The sequence below is a fragment of the Cervus elaphus genome, chromosome 18, assembly GCF_910594005.1.
Source record: "Cervus elaphus chromosome 18, mCerEla1.1, whole genome shotgun sequence".
Lineage (NCBI taxonomy): Eukaryota > Metazoa > Chordata > Mammalia > Artiodactyla > Cervidae > Cervus > Cervus elaphus.
Window position 1 is genome coordinate 100,362,871 of NC_057832.1, and position 16,623 is coordinate 100,379,493.

At 41.9% G+C, this 16,623-nt stretch overlaps 1 protein-coding gene across 2 annotated transcripts in view; it reads right to left on the bottom strand.

The window, feature by feature from the left end:
* Positions 1 to 16,341, bottom strand: part of CEP41 (centrosomal protein 41) — a 50,116-nt gene extending 33,775 nt beyond the window's left edge. The window contains exon 1 of one of the 2 annotated variants that reach the window (XM_043872569.1): positions 16,219 to 16,341. In XM_043872569.1, the coding sequence (XP_043728504.1) occupies positions 16,219 to 16,251 (33 nt within the window). In that variant the 5' untranslated portion in view covers positions 16,252 to 16,341. The remainder of the gene's footprint in view (positions 1 to 16,218) is intronic. The other variant, XM_043872571.1, reaches the window with a different exon arrangement.
* Between the last annotated feature and the right edge of the window lie 282 nt (positions 16,342 to 16,623).

Genomic DNA, 16,623 nt, shown 5'->3' on the forward strand with positions numbered 1-16,623 from the left:
ACTGAACCCTGCACTATTGTTTATACCTTCTTTTCTAGTCTAGGATTTCCTTGAGGGTAGGAATGATAACTCACTCAAATTTGTTTTTATCCAGGACCTAGCACATGGAGGGCACATTTACTGATATTCAACCAATAAATAAATATCTAGAATGAGGATCTTGTTGTTTGCTGTTCAGTTGCTGAGTTGTGTCCTATTCTTTCTGACCCCATGGACTGCAGCATGCCAGGCTTCCCTATCCTTCACCATCTCCTGGAGCTTGCTCAAACTTGTGTCCATCAAGTTGGTGATGCCATCCAATCATCTTGTCCTCTTACCACCCTTTCTCCTCCGACCTTCAATCTTTCCCAGCATCAGGGTCTTTTCTAACGCGTTGGCTCTTTGAATCAGGTGGCCAAAGTATTGGTGCTTTGGCTCCAGCATCAGTCCTTCCAATGAATATTCAGGACAGATTTCCTTTAGGTTAGTCTCCTTGCAGTCCAAGGGACTCTCAAGAGTCTTCTTCCAACACCACAGTTCAAAAATATCAATTCTTCAGTGCTTGGCCTTCTTTATGGTCCAACTTTCAAATCCATACATGACTACTGGAAAAACCATAGCTTTGACTGGATGAACCTTTGTTGGCAAAGTAATGTCTCTGCTTTTTAATACACTGTCTAGGTTGGTCATAGCTTTTCTTCCAAGGAGCAAGTGTCTTTTATTTTCATGGCTGCAATCACCATCTGCACTGATTTTGGAGTCCAAGAAAATAAAGTCTGTCACTGTTTCCATTGTTTCCCCATCTATTTGCCATGAAGTGATGAGACTGGATGCCCTGATCTTCATTTTTTGAATGCTGACTTTTAAGCTTTTTCACCCTCCTCTTTCACTTTCATCAAGAGGCTCTTTAGTTCCTCTTCACCTTCTGCCATAAGGGTGATGTCATCTCCATATGTGAGGTTGTGGATATTTCTCCCGGCAATCTTGATTCCAGCTTGTGCTTCATCCACCCTGACATTTCTCATAATGTACTCTGCATATAAGTTAAATAAGCAAGGTGACAATATATAGCCTTGATGTACTCTTTTCCCAATTTGGAACCAGTCTGTTGTTACATATCCAGTTCTAACTGTTGCTTCTTGACCTGCATACAGGTTTCACAGGAGGTAGGTAAGGTGGTCTGGAATTCCTGTCTCTTTAAGAATTTTCCATAGTTTGTTGTGATCCACATAGTCAGTGGCTTTAACATAGTCAATGAAGCAGAAGTAGATGTTTTACTGGTATTCTGTTGCTTTTTTGATGATCCAATGGATGTTGGCAATTTGATCTCTGGTTCCTCTGCCTTTTCTAAATCCAGCTTGAACATCTGGAAGTTCATGGTTCATGTACTATTAAAGCCTAGCTTGGAGAATTTTGAGCATTGCTTTGCTAGCATGTGAGATGAGTGCAATTGTGTGGTAGTTTGAACATTCTTTGGCATTGCCTTTCTTTGGGATTGGAATGAAAACTGACCTTTTCCAATTCTGTGGCCACTGGTGAGTTTTCCAAATTTGCTGGCATATTGAATGCAGCACTTTAACAGCATCATCTTTTAGCTCAGTTGGAATTCCATCACCTCCACTAGCTTTGTTTGCAGTGATGCTTCCTAAGGCCCACTTGACTTTGTACTCCAAGATGACTGGCTCTAGGTGAGTGATCACACTGTTGTGGTTATCTGAATCATTAAGATCTTTTTTGTATAGTTCTTCTGTGTATTCATGCCACCTTTTCTTAATATCGTCTGCTTCTATTAGGTCCATACAGTTTTTGTCCTTTATTGTGAGGATTATATTACAGCAACTATTTAATTTCTTAGAAGAGAACATTGGATTTTAAAACTTGTATCATTTGCCCTTGAAAACATAGTTAAATTACAGCATGCCCTGTTGGGAGGACTGAAAAACAAATCTACATATTAAAATACCTTTTCAAATGACTCAAAAAGCATTAAAAAATAGGGCAAATATGTCTTACAGAATATCTATTAGTCAGAGTTTTTGATTTTGAAAACCAGGAAGAATTTTTAAAAATTGGGATACCTACAGAAAATTATCAACATTTAATTTTGACAAGGACATAAACAAAAACAAAGTAAAACTTCACAATTTCCATCTACTATTTTAATATTAAAAAGAAAGAAAAAATCCTAGAATAAAAAGATCAGCTCTATAGTGTTATTAAAAAACTCATTGATATTGTCTGTTTTTCATTTCACCCCAGGCACATAAAACCTTTGTCACGGACACTTGGCATGGGTACTCAAGAGGTGGAGGCCCTGAGCTTCTTCATCCTAAGAGACAGGTTGGAAAGCACCATCTGATCAGTAACCCCGTTGTCGGTAAGAAAAAGTGACTCTATCATCTTCTAAGATGAAGACAGAGAAGATTCTTAAGCGAGAGATGGAAAATATTCAAAGACTGAAAAGTTCCCCAGAGGGAGACAATACTGTGGCAAAACAAAACAATGAAAGAAACAACAACAAAAACCCAGGGAAAATATGTGCATGTTAAATTAAGTCAAGGAAAGCTAAAACTAGAATTTAGTTATCTCAGGCTAAGGGATTTTCTTTTTTCTGTCTTTCCCTTTCTTTCGTCCCTTCACACTCTGTATTTTTATAGTTTCTATATACTGTTTCCTGTTTTTACTTTTGTTTTTCCCACTAGTTTCCTAGCAAAGCTTCTTTTGAAAGATTCCAGGCCAGTCTCTGCTGAACCAGGGGGATTTGTCCATACCTCAGCCAACATAGCTAAGAAGTGACGGTGTCTCTGGGGACCAGGTGTGGTGGCAGCAGAGTGATGGGGGGAGAGAGTGTGGACAGCTGCAACGGCTGAGCCCTTCCCGCCCCCGGTTTTCCCTTACATAGACTAATGAGAAATCCATATGCTACAGGACAAAAATGTAGTGTTTCTTGCCCATTTTCCCATTTTGGTCCAAATCCTTGTTCCTGACTTTCTGGTACCAACCATAACGTAAAACTTTTGTGTTCTATCATATGCAGAATACAGAGTTTATGGAACTGCCAGACTTTTTTTCCCTTAAAATCCTTGCTTTCAGGGTGACTGTTTCTTGACCTACTGACCAACTAGCTTCTTTTTTTCAATTACATAAACAGGATGGAATGGTGGAAAGTGAAAGAGCTGAGAAAAGCAGCTGTTTCAAGGAGGACTATTCATTCATTCAACAAAGGCTTATTGAGCACCAACCATTCATTCGGTCGACATTTACTGGGTGCCTACTAGGAGTAAGCTACCATGCTGAGGACACAGAGGTAACAAAACACAGTCCTTGCCATCCAGCTCTCACTGATGCTGGGAAGTGAGACAAGCGAGCAGATGTCACACTGCATGATGAACAAGCAGAGGGAAGCAGGGGGTGTGTGTTAAGATTGGAACTACTTCCTGAGGGGTGATTTCTGAGCTGAAACCTGAGGGCTGAGGAAGTTAGTCAAGCTGAACAAGTAGTGGGAGGGAGCTGCAGGGCTCCTGGTAACTGTCAGGCCTGCAGGACTACGGGCAGTATGGGGTCAAGTGGAGCTAGAGGAGCAGGCGGGAGCAGAGCACAAAGGGCCTCGTACCCATGCTGAGAAACCGAGAGTTTATTCTGTAGATCACTGTGGATCCTGTAGATCAAAAGGGGCCATTTTGCTCCCCCCAACTCACAGGGATATTTGTCAATGTCTGGACTGGGTGGTGGTAAGTCACCAACATCTAGTAAGTAGAGGCCAAGGATGCTGTTAAATATCCTACAATGACAGGAGGAGCCCCCCCAACCCCCAGAAAGAATTAGCCGGCTCCAAATGTCGATCGTGCTTAAATTGAGGAACCGTGGTGTTGATGATGGGAGTAACTGAAGAAGGTTTAGGGAGAAGGGGTGGGATCCTATTTCCATTTTAGGAAGATCACTCTGGCAGCACCCTGGAGAACTAATAGGATCATAGTCAAGAGTGGAGGCACAAGGATCACGTAAGAGCTTGTGCTCAGAGAACCTGTGGCCCTAAGAAAGTGGCAGTAAAGTTGAGAGGCAGACAGTTTTAAAAAGTCTTTAAGATATAAAATCTTTAAAACTACCAGTATAACAGGGGAAGGGCAGTGATTGTCACTGTCGTTCAGTTGCTCAGTCGTGTCCAGATCCTCGTGACCTATGGACGGTAGCCCGCCAGGCTCCTTTGTCCATGGAATTTTCCAGGCAAGAATACTGGAATGTGTTGTCATTTCCTCCTCTAAAGGACCTACCCGACTCAGGGACTGAACCTGTGTCTCTTGTGTCTCCTGCAGTGGCAGGCAGATTCTTTTCCACTGCAGCATCTGGCAAGCCCAAAGGAGAGCGATACCATTCCCCTAAAAAAGGACTTAAGGAGGAAGCATATATTGGAAAACATCATGTATTCTGTTTGGGGCATTTTGAATATGAGGTATCTGTGGGTTATCCAAAACAGAAGTTTTGGATATCTAGATAAACTAGATATCTAGGGGCTCTGCAGATCAAGAGAGATTTCTGAACTGGAAAAAAACAAGATTTGGGGGTTGTCAGCATGCAGGCAACAGGGGAAGCCATGGGAATGACAGAATCACCACTGGAGAGTGTACAGGCTGAGGGAAAAAATCTGCAACGTTTATGGTCAGGTGGAGAAAACCACTGTGGGTGAAACTTGTAAGAGGCCAGAAGAAAGTGGGTCATGAGAATTAAAGAAGAGTTTCAGGAAGAAGGGAATGGTCAACAGTGATTGATGCTGTCAAGTCAGAGAACAGGAGGTCAAATATGAACAACTGAACAAGAATGAAGGTCAAGGAAGATAAAACAGAAAAGTGAATTTGGACTGAACAAACCAACAGTGGTTGATGACCCTGGTGGATGCCGTTACGGTAAACTGACACCAAGAAAAGCAAAAAAGCAAGTTAAGTGTATGAGAAGGGAGGATAGTAGCCAGTTGGGTCTTTCTTTTTTTCCTCTTCAGAGTTGCTAAGGAATAGTTTTTGTTGTTTGAAGAAAGGAGAGGTTCGAGGATGTTTGTAAGCAAATTGGTTGAATAAAAGGCTGAAAATGAGGCGAGCAGTTATGAAAACAAGGGAGTAGGAGAAGATGAGGCCCAGAGCCCAGGCAGAACGTGCAGCTTTGGAAATATATTTAAGATAATGAAATAAGGGGACTTCCCTGGTGGTCCAGTGGTTAAGACTCCATGCTTTCAATGCAGGGGGGTGGGTTTGATCCCTGGTCGGGGCAGGGGCTGGGGGGCGGGGGGGCGGAAGGATCCCACAGGCCGTGTGGTGCAGCCAATAAATAATGAAATAAGATAGGTTGTCATGATGAAGTTCAATGGGAGGGAAGAGGGAGAAAGTTGAGAAAGTTCATGTTTGTGGTATTAGCACAGGCTCTTTGAAAGCAACCAAAAGTGTCAGAGGCCCTTTGAGGGCTTACATCTCTCAGTTCAGTTGCTCAATCGTGTCCGACTCTGCAACCCATGAATCGCAGCACGCCAGGCCTCCCTGTCCATCACCAACTCCCAGAGTTTACTCAAACTCTTGCCCATTGAGTCAGTGATGCCATCCAGCCATCTCATCCTCTGTCGTCCCCTTCTCCTCCTGCCCCCAATCCCTCCCAGCATCAGGGTCTTTTCCAATGAGTCAACTCTTCGCATGAGGTGGCCAAAGTATTGGACCTTCAGCTTCAATCTCAGTCCTTCCAATGAACACACAGGCTGATCTCCTTTAGGATGGACTGGTTGGATCTCCTTGCAGTCCAAGGGACTCTCAAGAGTCTTCTCCAACACCACAGTTCAAAAGCATCAATTTTTTGGTGCTCAGCTTTCCTCACAGTCCAACTCTCACACCCATACATGACCACTGGAAAAACCATAGCCTTGATCAAATGGACCTTTGTTGGCAAAGTAATGTCTCTGCTTTTTAATATGCTATCTAGGTTGGTCATAAGTTTCCTTCCAAGGAGTAAGCATTTTAGTTTCTTTTCCTCTCTAGGGAGGGTCAAAAACAAAAACAAAAAATACCCTCCCCATCTACCTGCCTATCTGTGCTCTTTAACTTCTAGTCAGCTTTCAAGATCCAGCACAAGCACATCTTCCAGGAAGATTCCTCCTCTGGGGAGTGCAGTCAAACAGAAATCTCTTCCCTGCCTAGACTGTCACAGCACTTTGTACCATTTACACCCCTCACTGCCTGCACTTGGGACACAGGCTCCACCTCTGTACCTGGTACAGGGCCTTGCACCAGTGTGAGAGTAATAAGTACTGCCAGATGCACGGAGATGGTCCTGAGACCTGAGCCACATGCAGTGTGAGCGCTAGTGCCCCGTGGGCAGCACTGACGTCAAGGGCTCGAGGAACCTGGACCAGAGAGAGCTCTCACACTGGGGATGATAAGGGAGACTGCATGGAAGAAACTGTACTGGAGCTGTATTTCAAGGGTTGAACTTCTGTGGATAACAAGATGGGGGAAAGGGATGGAAAAAGTATTCTTTTTTTTTTTTTTTTATTGGCAGGCTGATTCTTTTTTTTTTTTTGGCTTTTCTTTTTTTTTTTTTTTAATTTTTTTATTAGTTGGAGGCTAATTACTTCACAACATTTCAGTGGGTTTTGTCATACATTGATATGAATCAGCCATAGATTTACACTTATTCCCCATCCCGATCCCCCCTCCCACCTCCCTCTCCACCCGATTCCTCTGGGTCTTCCCAGTGTACCAGGCCCGAGCACTTGTCTCATGCATCCCACCTGGGCTGGTGATCTGTTTCACCATAGATAGTATACATGCTGTTCTTTTGAAACATCCCACCCTCACCTTCTCCCACAGAGTTCAAAAGTCTGTTCTGTATTTCTGTGTCTCTTTTTCTGTTTTGCATATAGGGTTATCGTTACCATCTTTCTAAATTCCATATATATGTGTTAGTATGCTGTAATGTTCTTTATCTTTCTGGCTTACTTCACTCTGTATAAGGGGCTCCAGTTTCATCCATCTCATTAGGACTGGTTCAAATGAATTCCTTTTGACGGCTGAGTAATATTCCATGGTGTATATGTACCACAGCTTCCTTATCCATTCATCTGCTGATGGGCATCTAGGTTGCTTCCATGTCCTGGCTATTATAAACAGTGCTGCGATGAACATTGGGGTGCACGTGTCTCTTCCAGATCTGGTTTCCTCAGTGTGTATGCCCAGAAGTGGTATTGCTGGGTCATATGGCAGTTCTATTTCCAGTTTTTTAAGGAATCTCCACACTGTTTTCCATAGTGGCTGTACTAGTTTGCATTCCCACCAACAGTGTAAGAGGGTTCCCTTTTCTCCACACCCTCTCCAGCATTTATTGCTTGTAGACTTTTGGATAGCAGCCATCCTGACTGGTGTGTAATGGTACCTCATTGTGGTTTTGATTTGCATTTCTCTAATAATGAGTGATGTTGAGCACCTTTTCATGTGTTTGTTAGCCATCTGTATGTCTTCTTTGGAGAAATGTCTGTTTAGTTCTCTGGCCCATTTTTTGATTGGGTCATTTATTTTTCTGGAATTGAGCTGCAGGAGTTGCTTGTATATTTTTGAGATTAATCCTTTGTCTGTTTCTTCATTTGCTATTATTTTCTCCCAATCTGACGGCTGTCTTTTCACCTTACTTATAGTTTCCTTTGTAGTGCAAAAGCTTTTAAGTTTCATTAGATCCCATTTGTTTAGTTTTTCTTTTATTTCCAATATTCTGGGAGGTGGGTCATAGAGGATCTTGCTGTGATTTATGTCGGAGAGTGTTTTGCCTATGTTCTCCTCTAGGAGTTTTATAGTTTCTGGTCTTACATTTAGATCTTTAATCCATTTTGAGTTTATTTTTGTGTATGGTGTTAGAAAGTGTTCTAGTTTCATTCTTTTAGAAGTGGTTGACCAGTTTTCCCAGCACCACTTGTTAAAGAGGTTGTCTTTTTTCCATTGTATATCCTTGCCTCCTTTGTCAAAGATAAGGTGTCCATAGGTACGTGGATTTATCTCTGGGCTTTCTATTCTGTTCCATTGGTCTATATTTCTGTCTTTGTGCCAGTACCACACTGTCTTGATGACTGTGGCTTTGTAGTAGAGTCTGAAGTCAGGCAGGTTGATTCCTCCAGTTCCATTCTTCTTTTTCAAGATTACTTTGGCTATTCGAGGTTTTTTGTATTTCCATACAAATTGTGAAATTCTTTGGTCTAGTTCTGTGAAAAATACCGTTGGTAGCTTGATAGGGATTGCATTGAATCTATAGATTGCTTTGGGTAGAATAGCCATTTTGACAATATTGATTCTTCCAATCCATGAACACGGTATGTTTCTCCATCTGTTTGTGTCCTCTTTGATTTCTTTCATCAGTGTTTTATAGTTTTCTATGTATAGGTCTTTTGTTTCTTTAGGTAGATATACTCCTAAGTATTTTATTCTTTTTGTTGCAATGGTGAATGGTATTGTTTCCTTAATTTCTCTTTCTGTTTTTTCATTGTTAGTATATAGGAATGGAAAAAGTATTCTAAGTGGAAAAAATTATAATAGCAAGGACACTTTAGAAGCATGTTTGCATGAGTGCTAAGTCACTTCAGTCGTGTCCGATTCTTTGCAACCCTATGGACTGTGGCTCACCAAGCACTTCTGTGGGATTGTCCAGGCAAGAATACTGGAGTGCATTGCAATGCCCTCCTCCAGGGGATCTTCCTGACATAGGGATCAAACCCTAGTCTTTTATGTCTTCTGCATTGGCAGGTGGGTTCTTTACTACTAGCACCACCTGGGAAGCCCCAAAAGCATGCTGAAAGAACAGCAAACTGTTCTATTAGATGGAGAAGACCCAACAACAATAAAGGTAATCGCTGCTAACATTTACTGAGCACTTAACTGTATTGTCAGGCACTCAGCTGAGCATTTCTCTCCATTATCTCCTTTAATCCTCACAACCAATAAAGTAGATATTACTGTTACCCTCATTCTACATATTAGGAAACGGGAATAGAGAGGTGGAGTGACTTTCTGAGGTTAGCTGCTAAGAGTGATAGAACCTGTAATTAAACTGGACAGTCTGGCTCTAGAGCTTGAACTCTTATTCTACTGCACAGCCTCATTCAGGCAGCGATTCTGAATATGGGGTCCATGGATGGAACTTAGGAGGTCCATGAGTCCCATGAATCTGTATGCAAAAACTTTGAGTGTATGTACATTTTTCTAGGGAAGGGTCCTTGATTTTCACCAGATTTTCAAAGGGGTCTTATCACCAAATGGTTAAGAATCACAGGTATATAGAATCCTATGTTGTAAGGTTGGACATGGGTACAGAAGCACCAGGTGGAAACCCGTGAATTTATAATAGCAAGGTCTGAGAGTCTGGACTAGCCCTGAAGATGATGGAAGATACCAGAAACACTGAAATATGAGCCACACAATCAAAGGAGTATTTTGGCAGATCACTATTACATGCAAGGTAAGACCATGTATTTGTGAATACATGGATGTTGGAGAAGAAGGGAGAAGAATGAGATGTCAACAGTGGGGATTTTTCTGCAGGAAAATCACTAAAAAAAAATGAGGGAGATTGAATCACAGGTCATTCAAAAATGAATAAGCTTTTCTGACTTCCCACTTCTTTTCAAATGAAATTCACAAGGTTGTTCACATTAAAATGACAATGTATGATTTACAATTAAGCACTAAAAAAAAAATTCCATTACATATTTTGTTCAGAATTTATCTACTTATCTCATTTGCATAAAGAGAAAGTCAATAAAATGAAGGCACTACGTGTCAATTTTAAAAGAGATTTTTTTTTTTAATGGAAGTTTTAATCTGGTCCAATTCTGCTGACCTAAAACATCAGCCTTGACCCACGTTGCACGTGCAGCAGCCCTTACTCTGCCAGCAGCTACCACCTGTGGTAGACTGTATTTTTCAAGATGGCCACAACAGGATTTCCCAACCCACTTTCGCTGTGATGCTGACACTCCTCCCAATGAGAGGTGGGGGCCTATGTTCTTTCCCCTTGAATCTGGATGGGCATGTGACTGATGGAGGTGATGCCACAGGACTTCGGAGGCTGGATCATAAAAGATAATGCAACTTCCACCTGGTTCTTTTGAGACACTTGTTCTTGAGATCCAGCTCACACTACAGGGAAGGCCAAGTCACATGGAAAAAGTCATTTGTAGGTGGTCTGGCTGACAGCACCAGCTGAGGTTCCAGCAACAGACTATATCAGCAATCTGATGTGAAAAAGCCTTCACGATAACTTTAGACCCAGTTTCTGTCTGTCTGCAAAACCACATGAGAGAGCCCAAGTAATTGCCAAGTTGAGCCTAGTCAGCCTCTAGAACTTGATCAATAATAATGTCAAGTTATCACATCTCCTACACATTCTCTCTCTTTCGGGGGCTTTATGTCCTTAAAATAGTATCCTTTTAATGAGGTTTTTACTGAGGTTTTGGAAGGAAGTGCATTTGCTCAACATGCTGTCTTCACCCAGTAGGTCATGATCCCACCTTCTTCAGTTTGTTGTTGTTCTAAGCCACTAAATACTGAGAAAACTCATGACAAACCAACATATAATTGGAACGCCATCTCACCCTTTTTACTTTCTAGCTAACCTCGTTTTATTTATTTTTGGCTGTGCCGTGCAGCATGTGGGATCTTCATTCCCTGACCAGGGATTGAACCTGTGCAGAATGCAGGATTGAACCTTGCAGCTGAAGTGTAGAATCTTAACCCCTGGCCTGCCAGGGAAGTCCCTCTAGCTATGCTCCTTGGTTTTGGTTTTTGTTTTTTTTACACTAAGTAACTGCATCTTACTCTTCCATCCGTTGCAATGTGGCCCCTGTCCGCATCATTCTACTGTGGTTCCTGGAGGAGCTAGCCAATGTCAGAGATTCCCTAACTGCTAAATATAACAGCTACTTTTCAGCCTCTAACTTACATGACCTTTCTGCACAGTGTTATATAGTCCCACTGTCTTCAGTTTTCACTTGACTTCAATAATAGCTCTCTCTCCTGATTCTCCAATGACTCATGGATCCTTCTCTTAGCCATTTAAACACTGTCTTCCCTAGGATTCCATCTTCTTAATCTATAAGTTCTCTGTGGACCATTTAGCTTTAATTCCATTTACATGCTTCTAATTTCCAAATAGTGAACTTTAGCCTTGACTTCTTCTCCCAGCTGAGATATACTCATTTACTCATTTAACAAATATTTAAAGAACAATTGTGTGCCAGGCAGTGGCACAGTACAGACAAGATCCCTATCTTATCTTCTTGTAGATGTGCCAGAAATAGACAAGCAAATAATTATATAGATCATGATTATAGATCATGACCTACTGGGTGAAGATAGAATATTGAACAAATGCACTTCCTTCCAAAACCTCAGTAAAAACCTCATTAAAAGCATACTATTTTAAGGACATAAAGCCTCCAAAAGAGAGAGAGTGTAGGAGAAATGATAACATGTGTTTTCGGAAGTCTAGGAAGCCCATCAACAAGTGAAAATTACTTGATAGACTCAAGATAATTGAAGCGAAAGCCAAGAAAAATTCTTAATAGGTCCACGAATTGACAGCTCCAGGCACCTCCAGAAGTAAAAGGGCTGAAATAAGCAAAATTGGTTGAAATCTGAATGAGAAGCTACTGGATCTACAAAACCTTCTCCCTCTGTGCCACTGGGTGACTGCCCTTCCCCCACCACAGCATCTATCCATAGAGTTATTTCTTGAAAACGGTTTCTGGACTTGGGGCGGGGTGGTTTCCAGACACAGGGAAAGGCTATCGTTACTGCAAAGAGGGATATTAAGTGACTGATGCATACTCATGTTGAAATTTAGCCCCTAACTTTACTTTCTCCAGCAACTCAACTAGGCTTCTACTTTCAGGCTTCCCTGGTGGCTCAGATGGTACAGAATCTGTCTACAATGGAGGAAAACTGGGTTTAATCCCTGGGTTGGGAAGATCTCCTGGAAAAGAGAATGACTACCCACTCCAGTATTCTTGCCTGTAGAATTCCATGGACAGAGGAGCCTGGAGGGCTACAGTCCATGGGGCTGCAAAGAGTCGGACACGACTGAACAACAACATTAAGTGTACAAAAGAATTATGTCTTTAAAGTGTATATATCTTAATTAAAAAATACGTTTTTGCTAAAATATGCTAACCATCATCTGAGCTTTAAGCAAGTTGTAGTAGTAACTCAAAGATCACAGATCATCATAACAAACATTAATAAACAGTTTGAAATAATTGTGATAATTGCCAAAATATGACACAGAGACACGAAGTGAGCAAAGGCTGTTGGGAAAATGATGCCAAAAGACTTGCTTGATACAGAATTACACAAACCTTCAATTTCTGAAAATGAAGTATCTACTAAACGCAATAAAACAAAGTATGCCTGTATGAATACACATAGTAGCATCATTCATAATAGCCCTAAAATGGAAACAACGAAAATGTCCATCAATAAAAGAATGCATAAAAAAAGTGGCATATCCATGCAAAGGAATATTACTCAGTAATAAAAAGGAATGAAATATCAAAGCACAATACAACATGCATGAACTTTTAAAACATTATGAAAGATGCCAGCCACATAAGACATTTTGCATAATTCAATTTACATGAAATGTAGAGAACAGGCAAAGCCAGAGAGAAACAGACAGGAGAGGATTAAGGATTGATAGCTAGAGGTTACAAAATTTCTTTTGGGGGTGACGAAAATGCTCTGAAATTGATTTTTGTGATGACTGCACAACTCTGTGAAAATACTGTTGTTTAGTCGCTAAGTTGTGTCCAACTTTTTCCAACCCTATGGACTGTAGTCTGCCAGACTCCTCTGTCCATGGGATTTCCCAGACAAGAATACTGGAGAGGGTTGCCAATTCTTACTTCAGGGTATCTTCCCCATCCAGGGATCAAACCTGCATCTCCTGCATTGGCAGGTGCATTCTTTACCACTCAGCCATCTGGGAAGCCCCAGGATCAGTTAGGAAAATGCAAATTAAAACCATGAGGAGATATCACTACACACCTATTAAAACAACTAAAATTTAAAAATGCGTGTAATACTCAATGTTGCCAAGAATGTAAAAACAATGGATTTCTCATACACTAGGGCTGGGAATGCAAAATGCTATACCCGCTCTGGAAAACTGGTTTGGCAGTTTCTTACAAAACTTAATATATGGGACTTTCCAGTGGTTCAGTGGCTAAGACTCTGTGCTCCCAATGCAGGGTTTGATCCTTGGTCAGGGAACTAGATTCCACATACTGCAACTAGGAGTTTGAATGCCGAAACTAAAAGATCCTGCATCCCACATGCCGCAACAAAGACCCTGCACAGCCACATAAATATTTTAAAAAGAAACACACCTAATATAAGCTTACCATACCACCCAGCAACTGCACTCTTGAGCATCTATGCCAGAGAAATGAAAATTAACATCCACACAAAGAACTGTACCCCAAAGTTCATATCTCTGTTTGTTGACCAAACAGAAAACAACCAAAATATCCTACAACAGTTTAATGGTTAAACAAACTGCTATACATCCATACCACAGAATGCTAATCAGCAATAAAAACGAATGAACTATTGCTACAGGCAACAACATGAATGTGTCTTAATAATACTATTTTGAGTGAAAAAAGCCAGTCTTAAAAGGTCACAAACTGTACGATTTCCATTTATGTAACATTTTCAAAATTACAGAAATAAGAGGCCATTTAATGGTTGCCAGGGGTTAGGATGGTGAGGAGGAAAGTGGGTGTGACTAGCAACGAGTAGCTTGAGGGAGAAATTTGTGGCGATGGAATAGTTCTCTATCTTGATTGTAAATCAACACTCATGCAAATCTTGATTATATTAAATCTACACATGTGATAAAATAGCTCCAAACTACACACATGTTATACAAATGTCAAATTCTGCTTTTCATATTGTACTATATTTACATAAAATATAATCATTGAGGGAAACTGGGTAAAGGGTACATGGGGTCACTTTGTAGTATTTTGGAAACTTCCGGTGAATTTATTAAAAAATAAAGGTTTTTTTAAAAGGACACTAGAGTCCAAATCAGAGTTCTTAAGAATTAACAACATGATGGCAGAAATTAAAAACTCAACAGAAAGATTGGAGAATAAAGTTACATCTTCCAAAGAGAACAAAAAAACAAAAGATGTGGAAAATAAGAGATAAAATTTAAGAAAATTAGGGAACCAGTCATATAGAAGCAACATCAGAATAATGAATTCAAGAAAGAGAGGATGGAGAAAATGGAGGACAAGAGTCAACAACAATTTTTTTAAATGTTTACAGAATAGAAAGATGAGTTTCTGGTACCTCTCCCCCCAAAAAATGAGAACAAACATCTATCAAGAAATATCTTTGTAAAACATCTTAACGCTGGTGACAAAGAGAAGATTCTATAAGCTTCCAGAAAGGAACACTCAAGTGGCATACAAAGGAACAGAATGGTGTAACATTTCCACAACAAAAAGTGAATGCTATGAGACCACCTTGCAATGTTTTCAAAAGACTGATGATTTCTAACCAAGAATTCCATACCGAAATAAGCTTTCAGGCAAATAAATATGAAGGTAAAATAAAATTTTTAGATATGCCTAATGTCGTAGACATAAATTTAAAATATTTATTTCTTATGCAATCTTTCTTAAGAAAACAACTGGCTGTTGTGCTCCATGAAAACAAAAGAGTAAGCTGAACATCTTTATTCGGGGCACAAATATGCAACCATAGAGGACATCCCTGCTCCTCTACCCCTACACTCCTAACACTATTCCTCCTCTTTCTCCCATATTTCTAATCTCATTAATGACATCAGCACCAATGAGTAGCCCAAGCTCAAAGTCATCCATCACACTCTCATTTTTCAGAGTTAATCATTAAGTCATGATTATTTTATCCCCTAAGTATTTCTGACCCTAGTTCCACAGCCTTACTTGAGGTCTGTATCATAACCACCACCTAACCCCAATCTCCCTAGCCCCAGTCCTGGCCTCCTCAAATCCCTTCTCTTCAATGTGGTTACAACCACCACCTAAAATGCACAACTGTTCATGGCACTGGGCTGCTTAAAACCACAAAGCTTTTCAAATTCTGACCAGCAGTCAGCAGGCGTTGGTCAAAGTGTTACTCTTCACACCTACGTCCCCTACATCCATGGTAGACATTATAATGGATCATGGCACTCCCCTGCAGAGCCTAAACTCAACCTTACAACTTTCTCAACAAAGCTCATAGGCATCCATCATGAGATGAAACAAGCTGCAACTCCTATTTATTACACTTGCAAGGCACAGAAGGCCCTTCCGGACTTTACTCCTGCCTCTCTATGAGGCGCTGTCTACCTGCGTGTTTCACATCTCCTTAACTTGGCTCCAGCTGTCCTCTCTAGCTCCGGCTGTCCTCTCTACCTGGGATGTTTCTTCATCTGCCTAGTAATTTGAGACCAGATCATCTCCAGGCCCTTTCTCTCATTCTCTCAGGTGAGCCCTAGCTTTCTTCTCTGCTCTCCTAACATCTTATTCTCCAACCACATTGAACTCAAATTGTTTATAAGTCTTCCTCACTAGACTTAACTTAATGAAGGACAAACAGGCCTTGTCTGATTCTCTTTGTATTTATAGCACCCCCCTGCACAGTAGGAATCCAGTAAACATTTGTTGCGAAATGACCCCATATGCAGAGGGCAACCGGGTGTGAAACTGCCAAGTATGTAAAGGTCTTAATCGAGGAGGGGGTAAAATTTATGTCATATTTTGCGTCCTTTCCAACTGGCTTAGTCTGCTTATTCCTGCTCTTTCTGTATCCCCATAATCAGAAATGATGGCTCCTTTGATTTGGTTCCTTTAGTGTTTCAGGCTTCATCCTGATGTTACTTATTTTTTTAGCTGCCGTTCTTAGACTGTAAGCCCTCTGAGGGAAGCGACTTGTGTCTTCATGCACTTCGCTCCTTTTGGCGACAAACAATGAGCCTGTGCGGGATGGTGGCCTGTGGCCGCAGGATAAGGGTCAGGCATTTCATCCCCCCCTAGACCCGCCCCGCCTCCCTCCCCCTCCAGACCCCTCCTCACGCAGCCGCTTCCCGCCTTCCGGACGGCGGAAGTCGCTGGCTACTCTTCCCCGCCCACGTGGAGCCTTTTCCGGCGCGCCCCCCCCTCCGATTCTCCGATCCGGACCTGGCCCTCACCTCAGGATTCCCAATGTGCCTCCGGACAGACATATTTGCTCCAACCGACCACGCTCGGGGTTCTAGCCTCACCGGTAGCCTCTAACCCTAGCTTCCTACCCCCACAACCCCCGCTCAGCCGCCTCCCTACAACCTCTTCTCCGATTGGCCTGCTTTCCCCTGCCAGCCAATGGATGCCCTGTTTACTCTCTCATTGCAGGGTCAAGGGAGAGTGAGACGCTGCTCAATGGTTGCCAAGGGCAACGCGGTACGCCGGCTGGCGAGGCTCTTTGTGCTCTCGGCTGGGCCTGCAGACTCCAGCCTCCGCGCGGGATGAGGGACGCGGGGGGAGGGGAAGCTGCAGACAGCGCGTGGGCGGCTGCGGAGAGTTCGAGGGGGGAGGGGCTCGAAAGCGTGGAAAAAGCA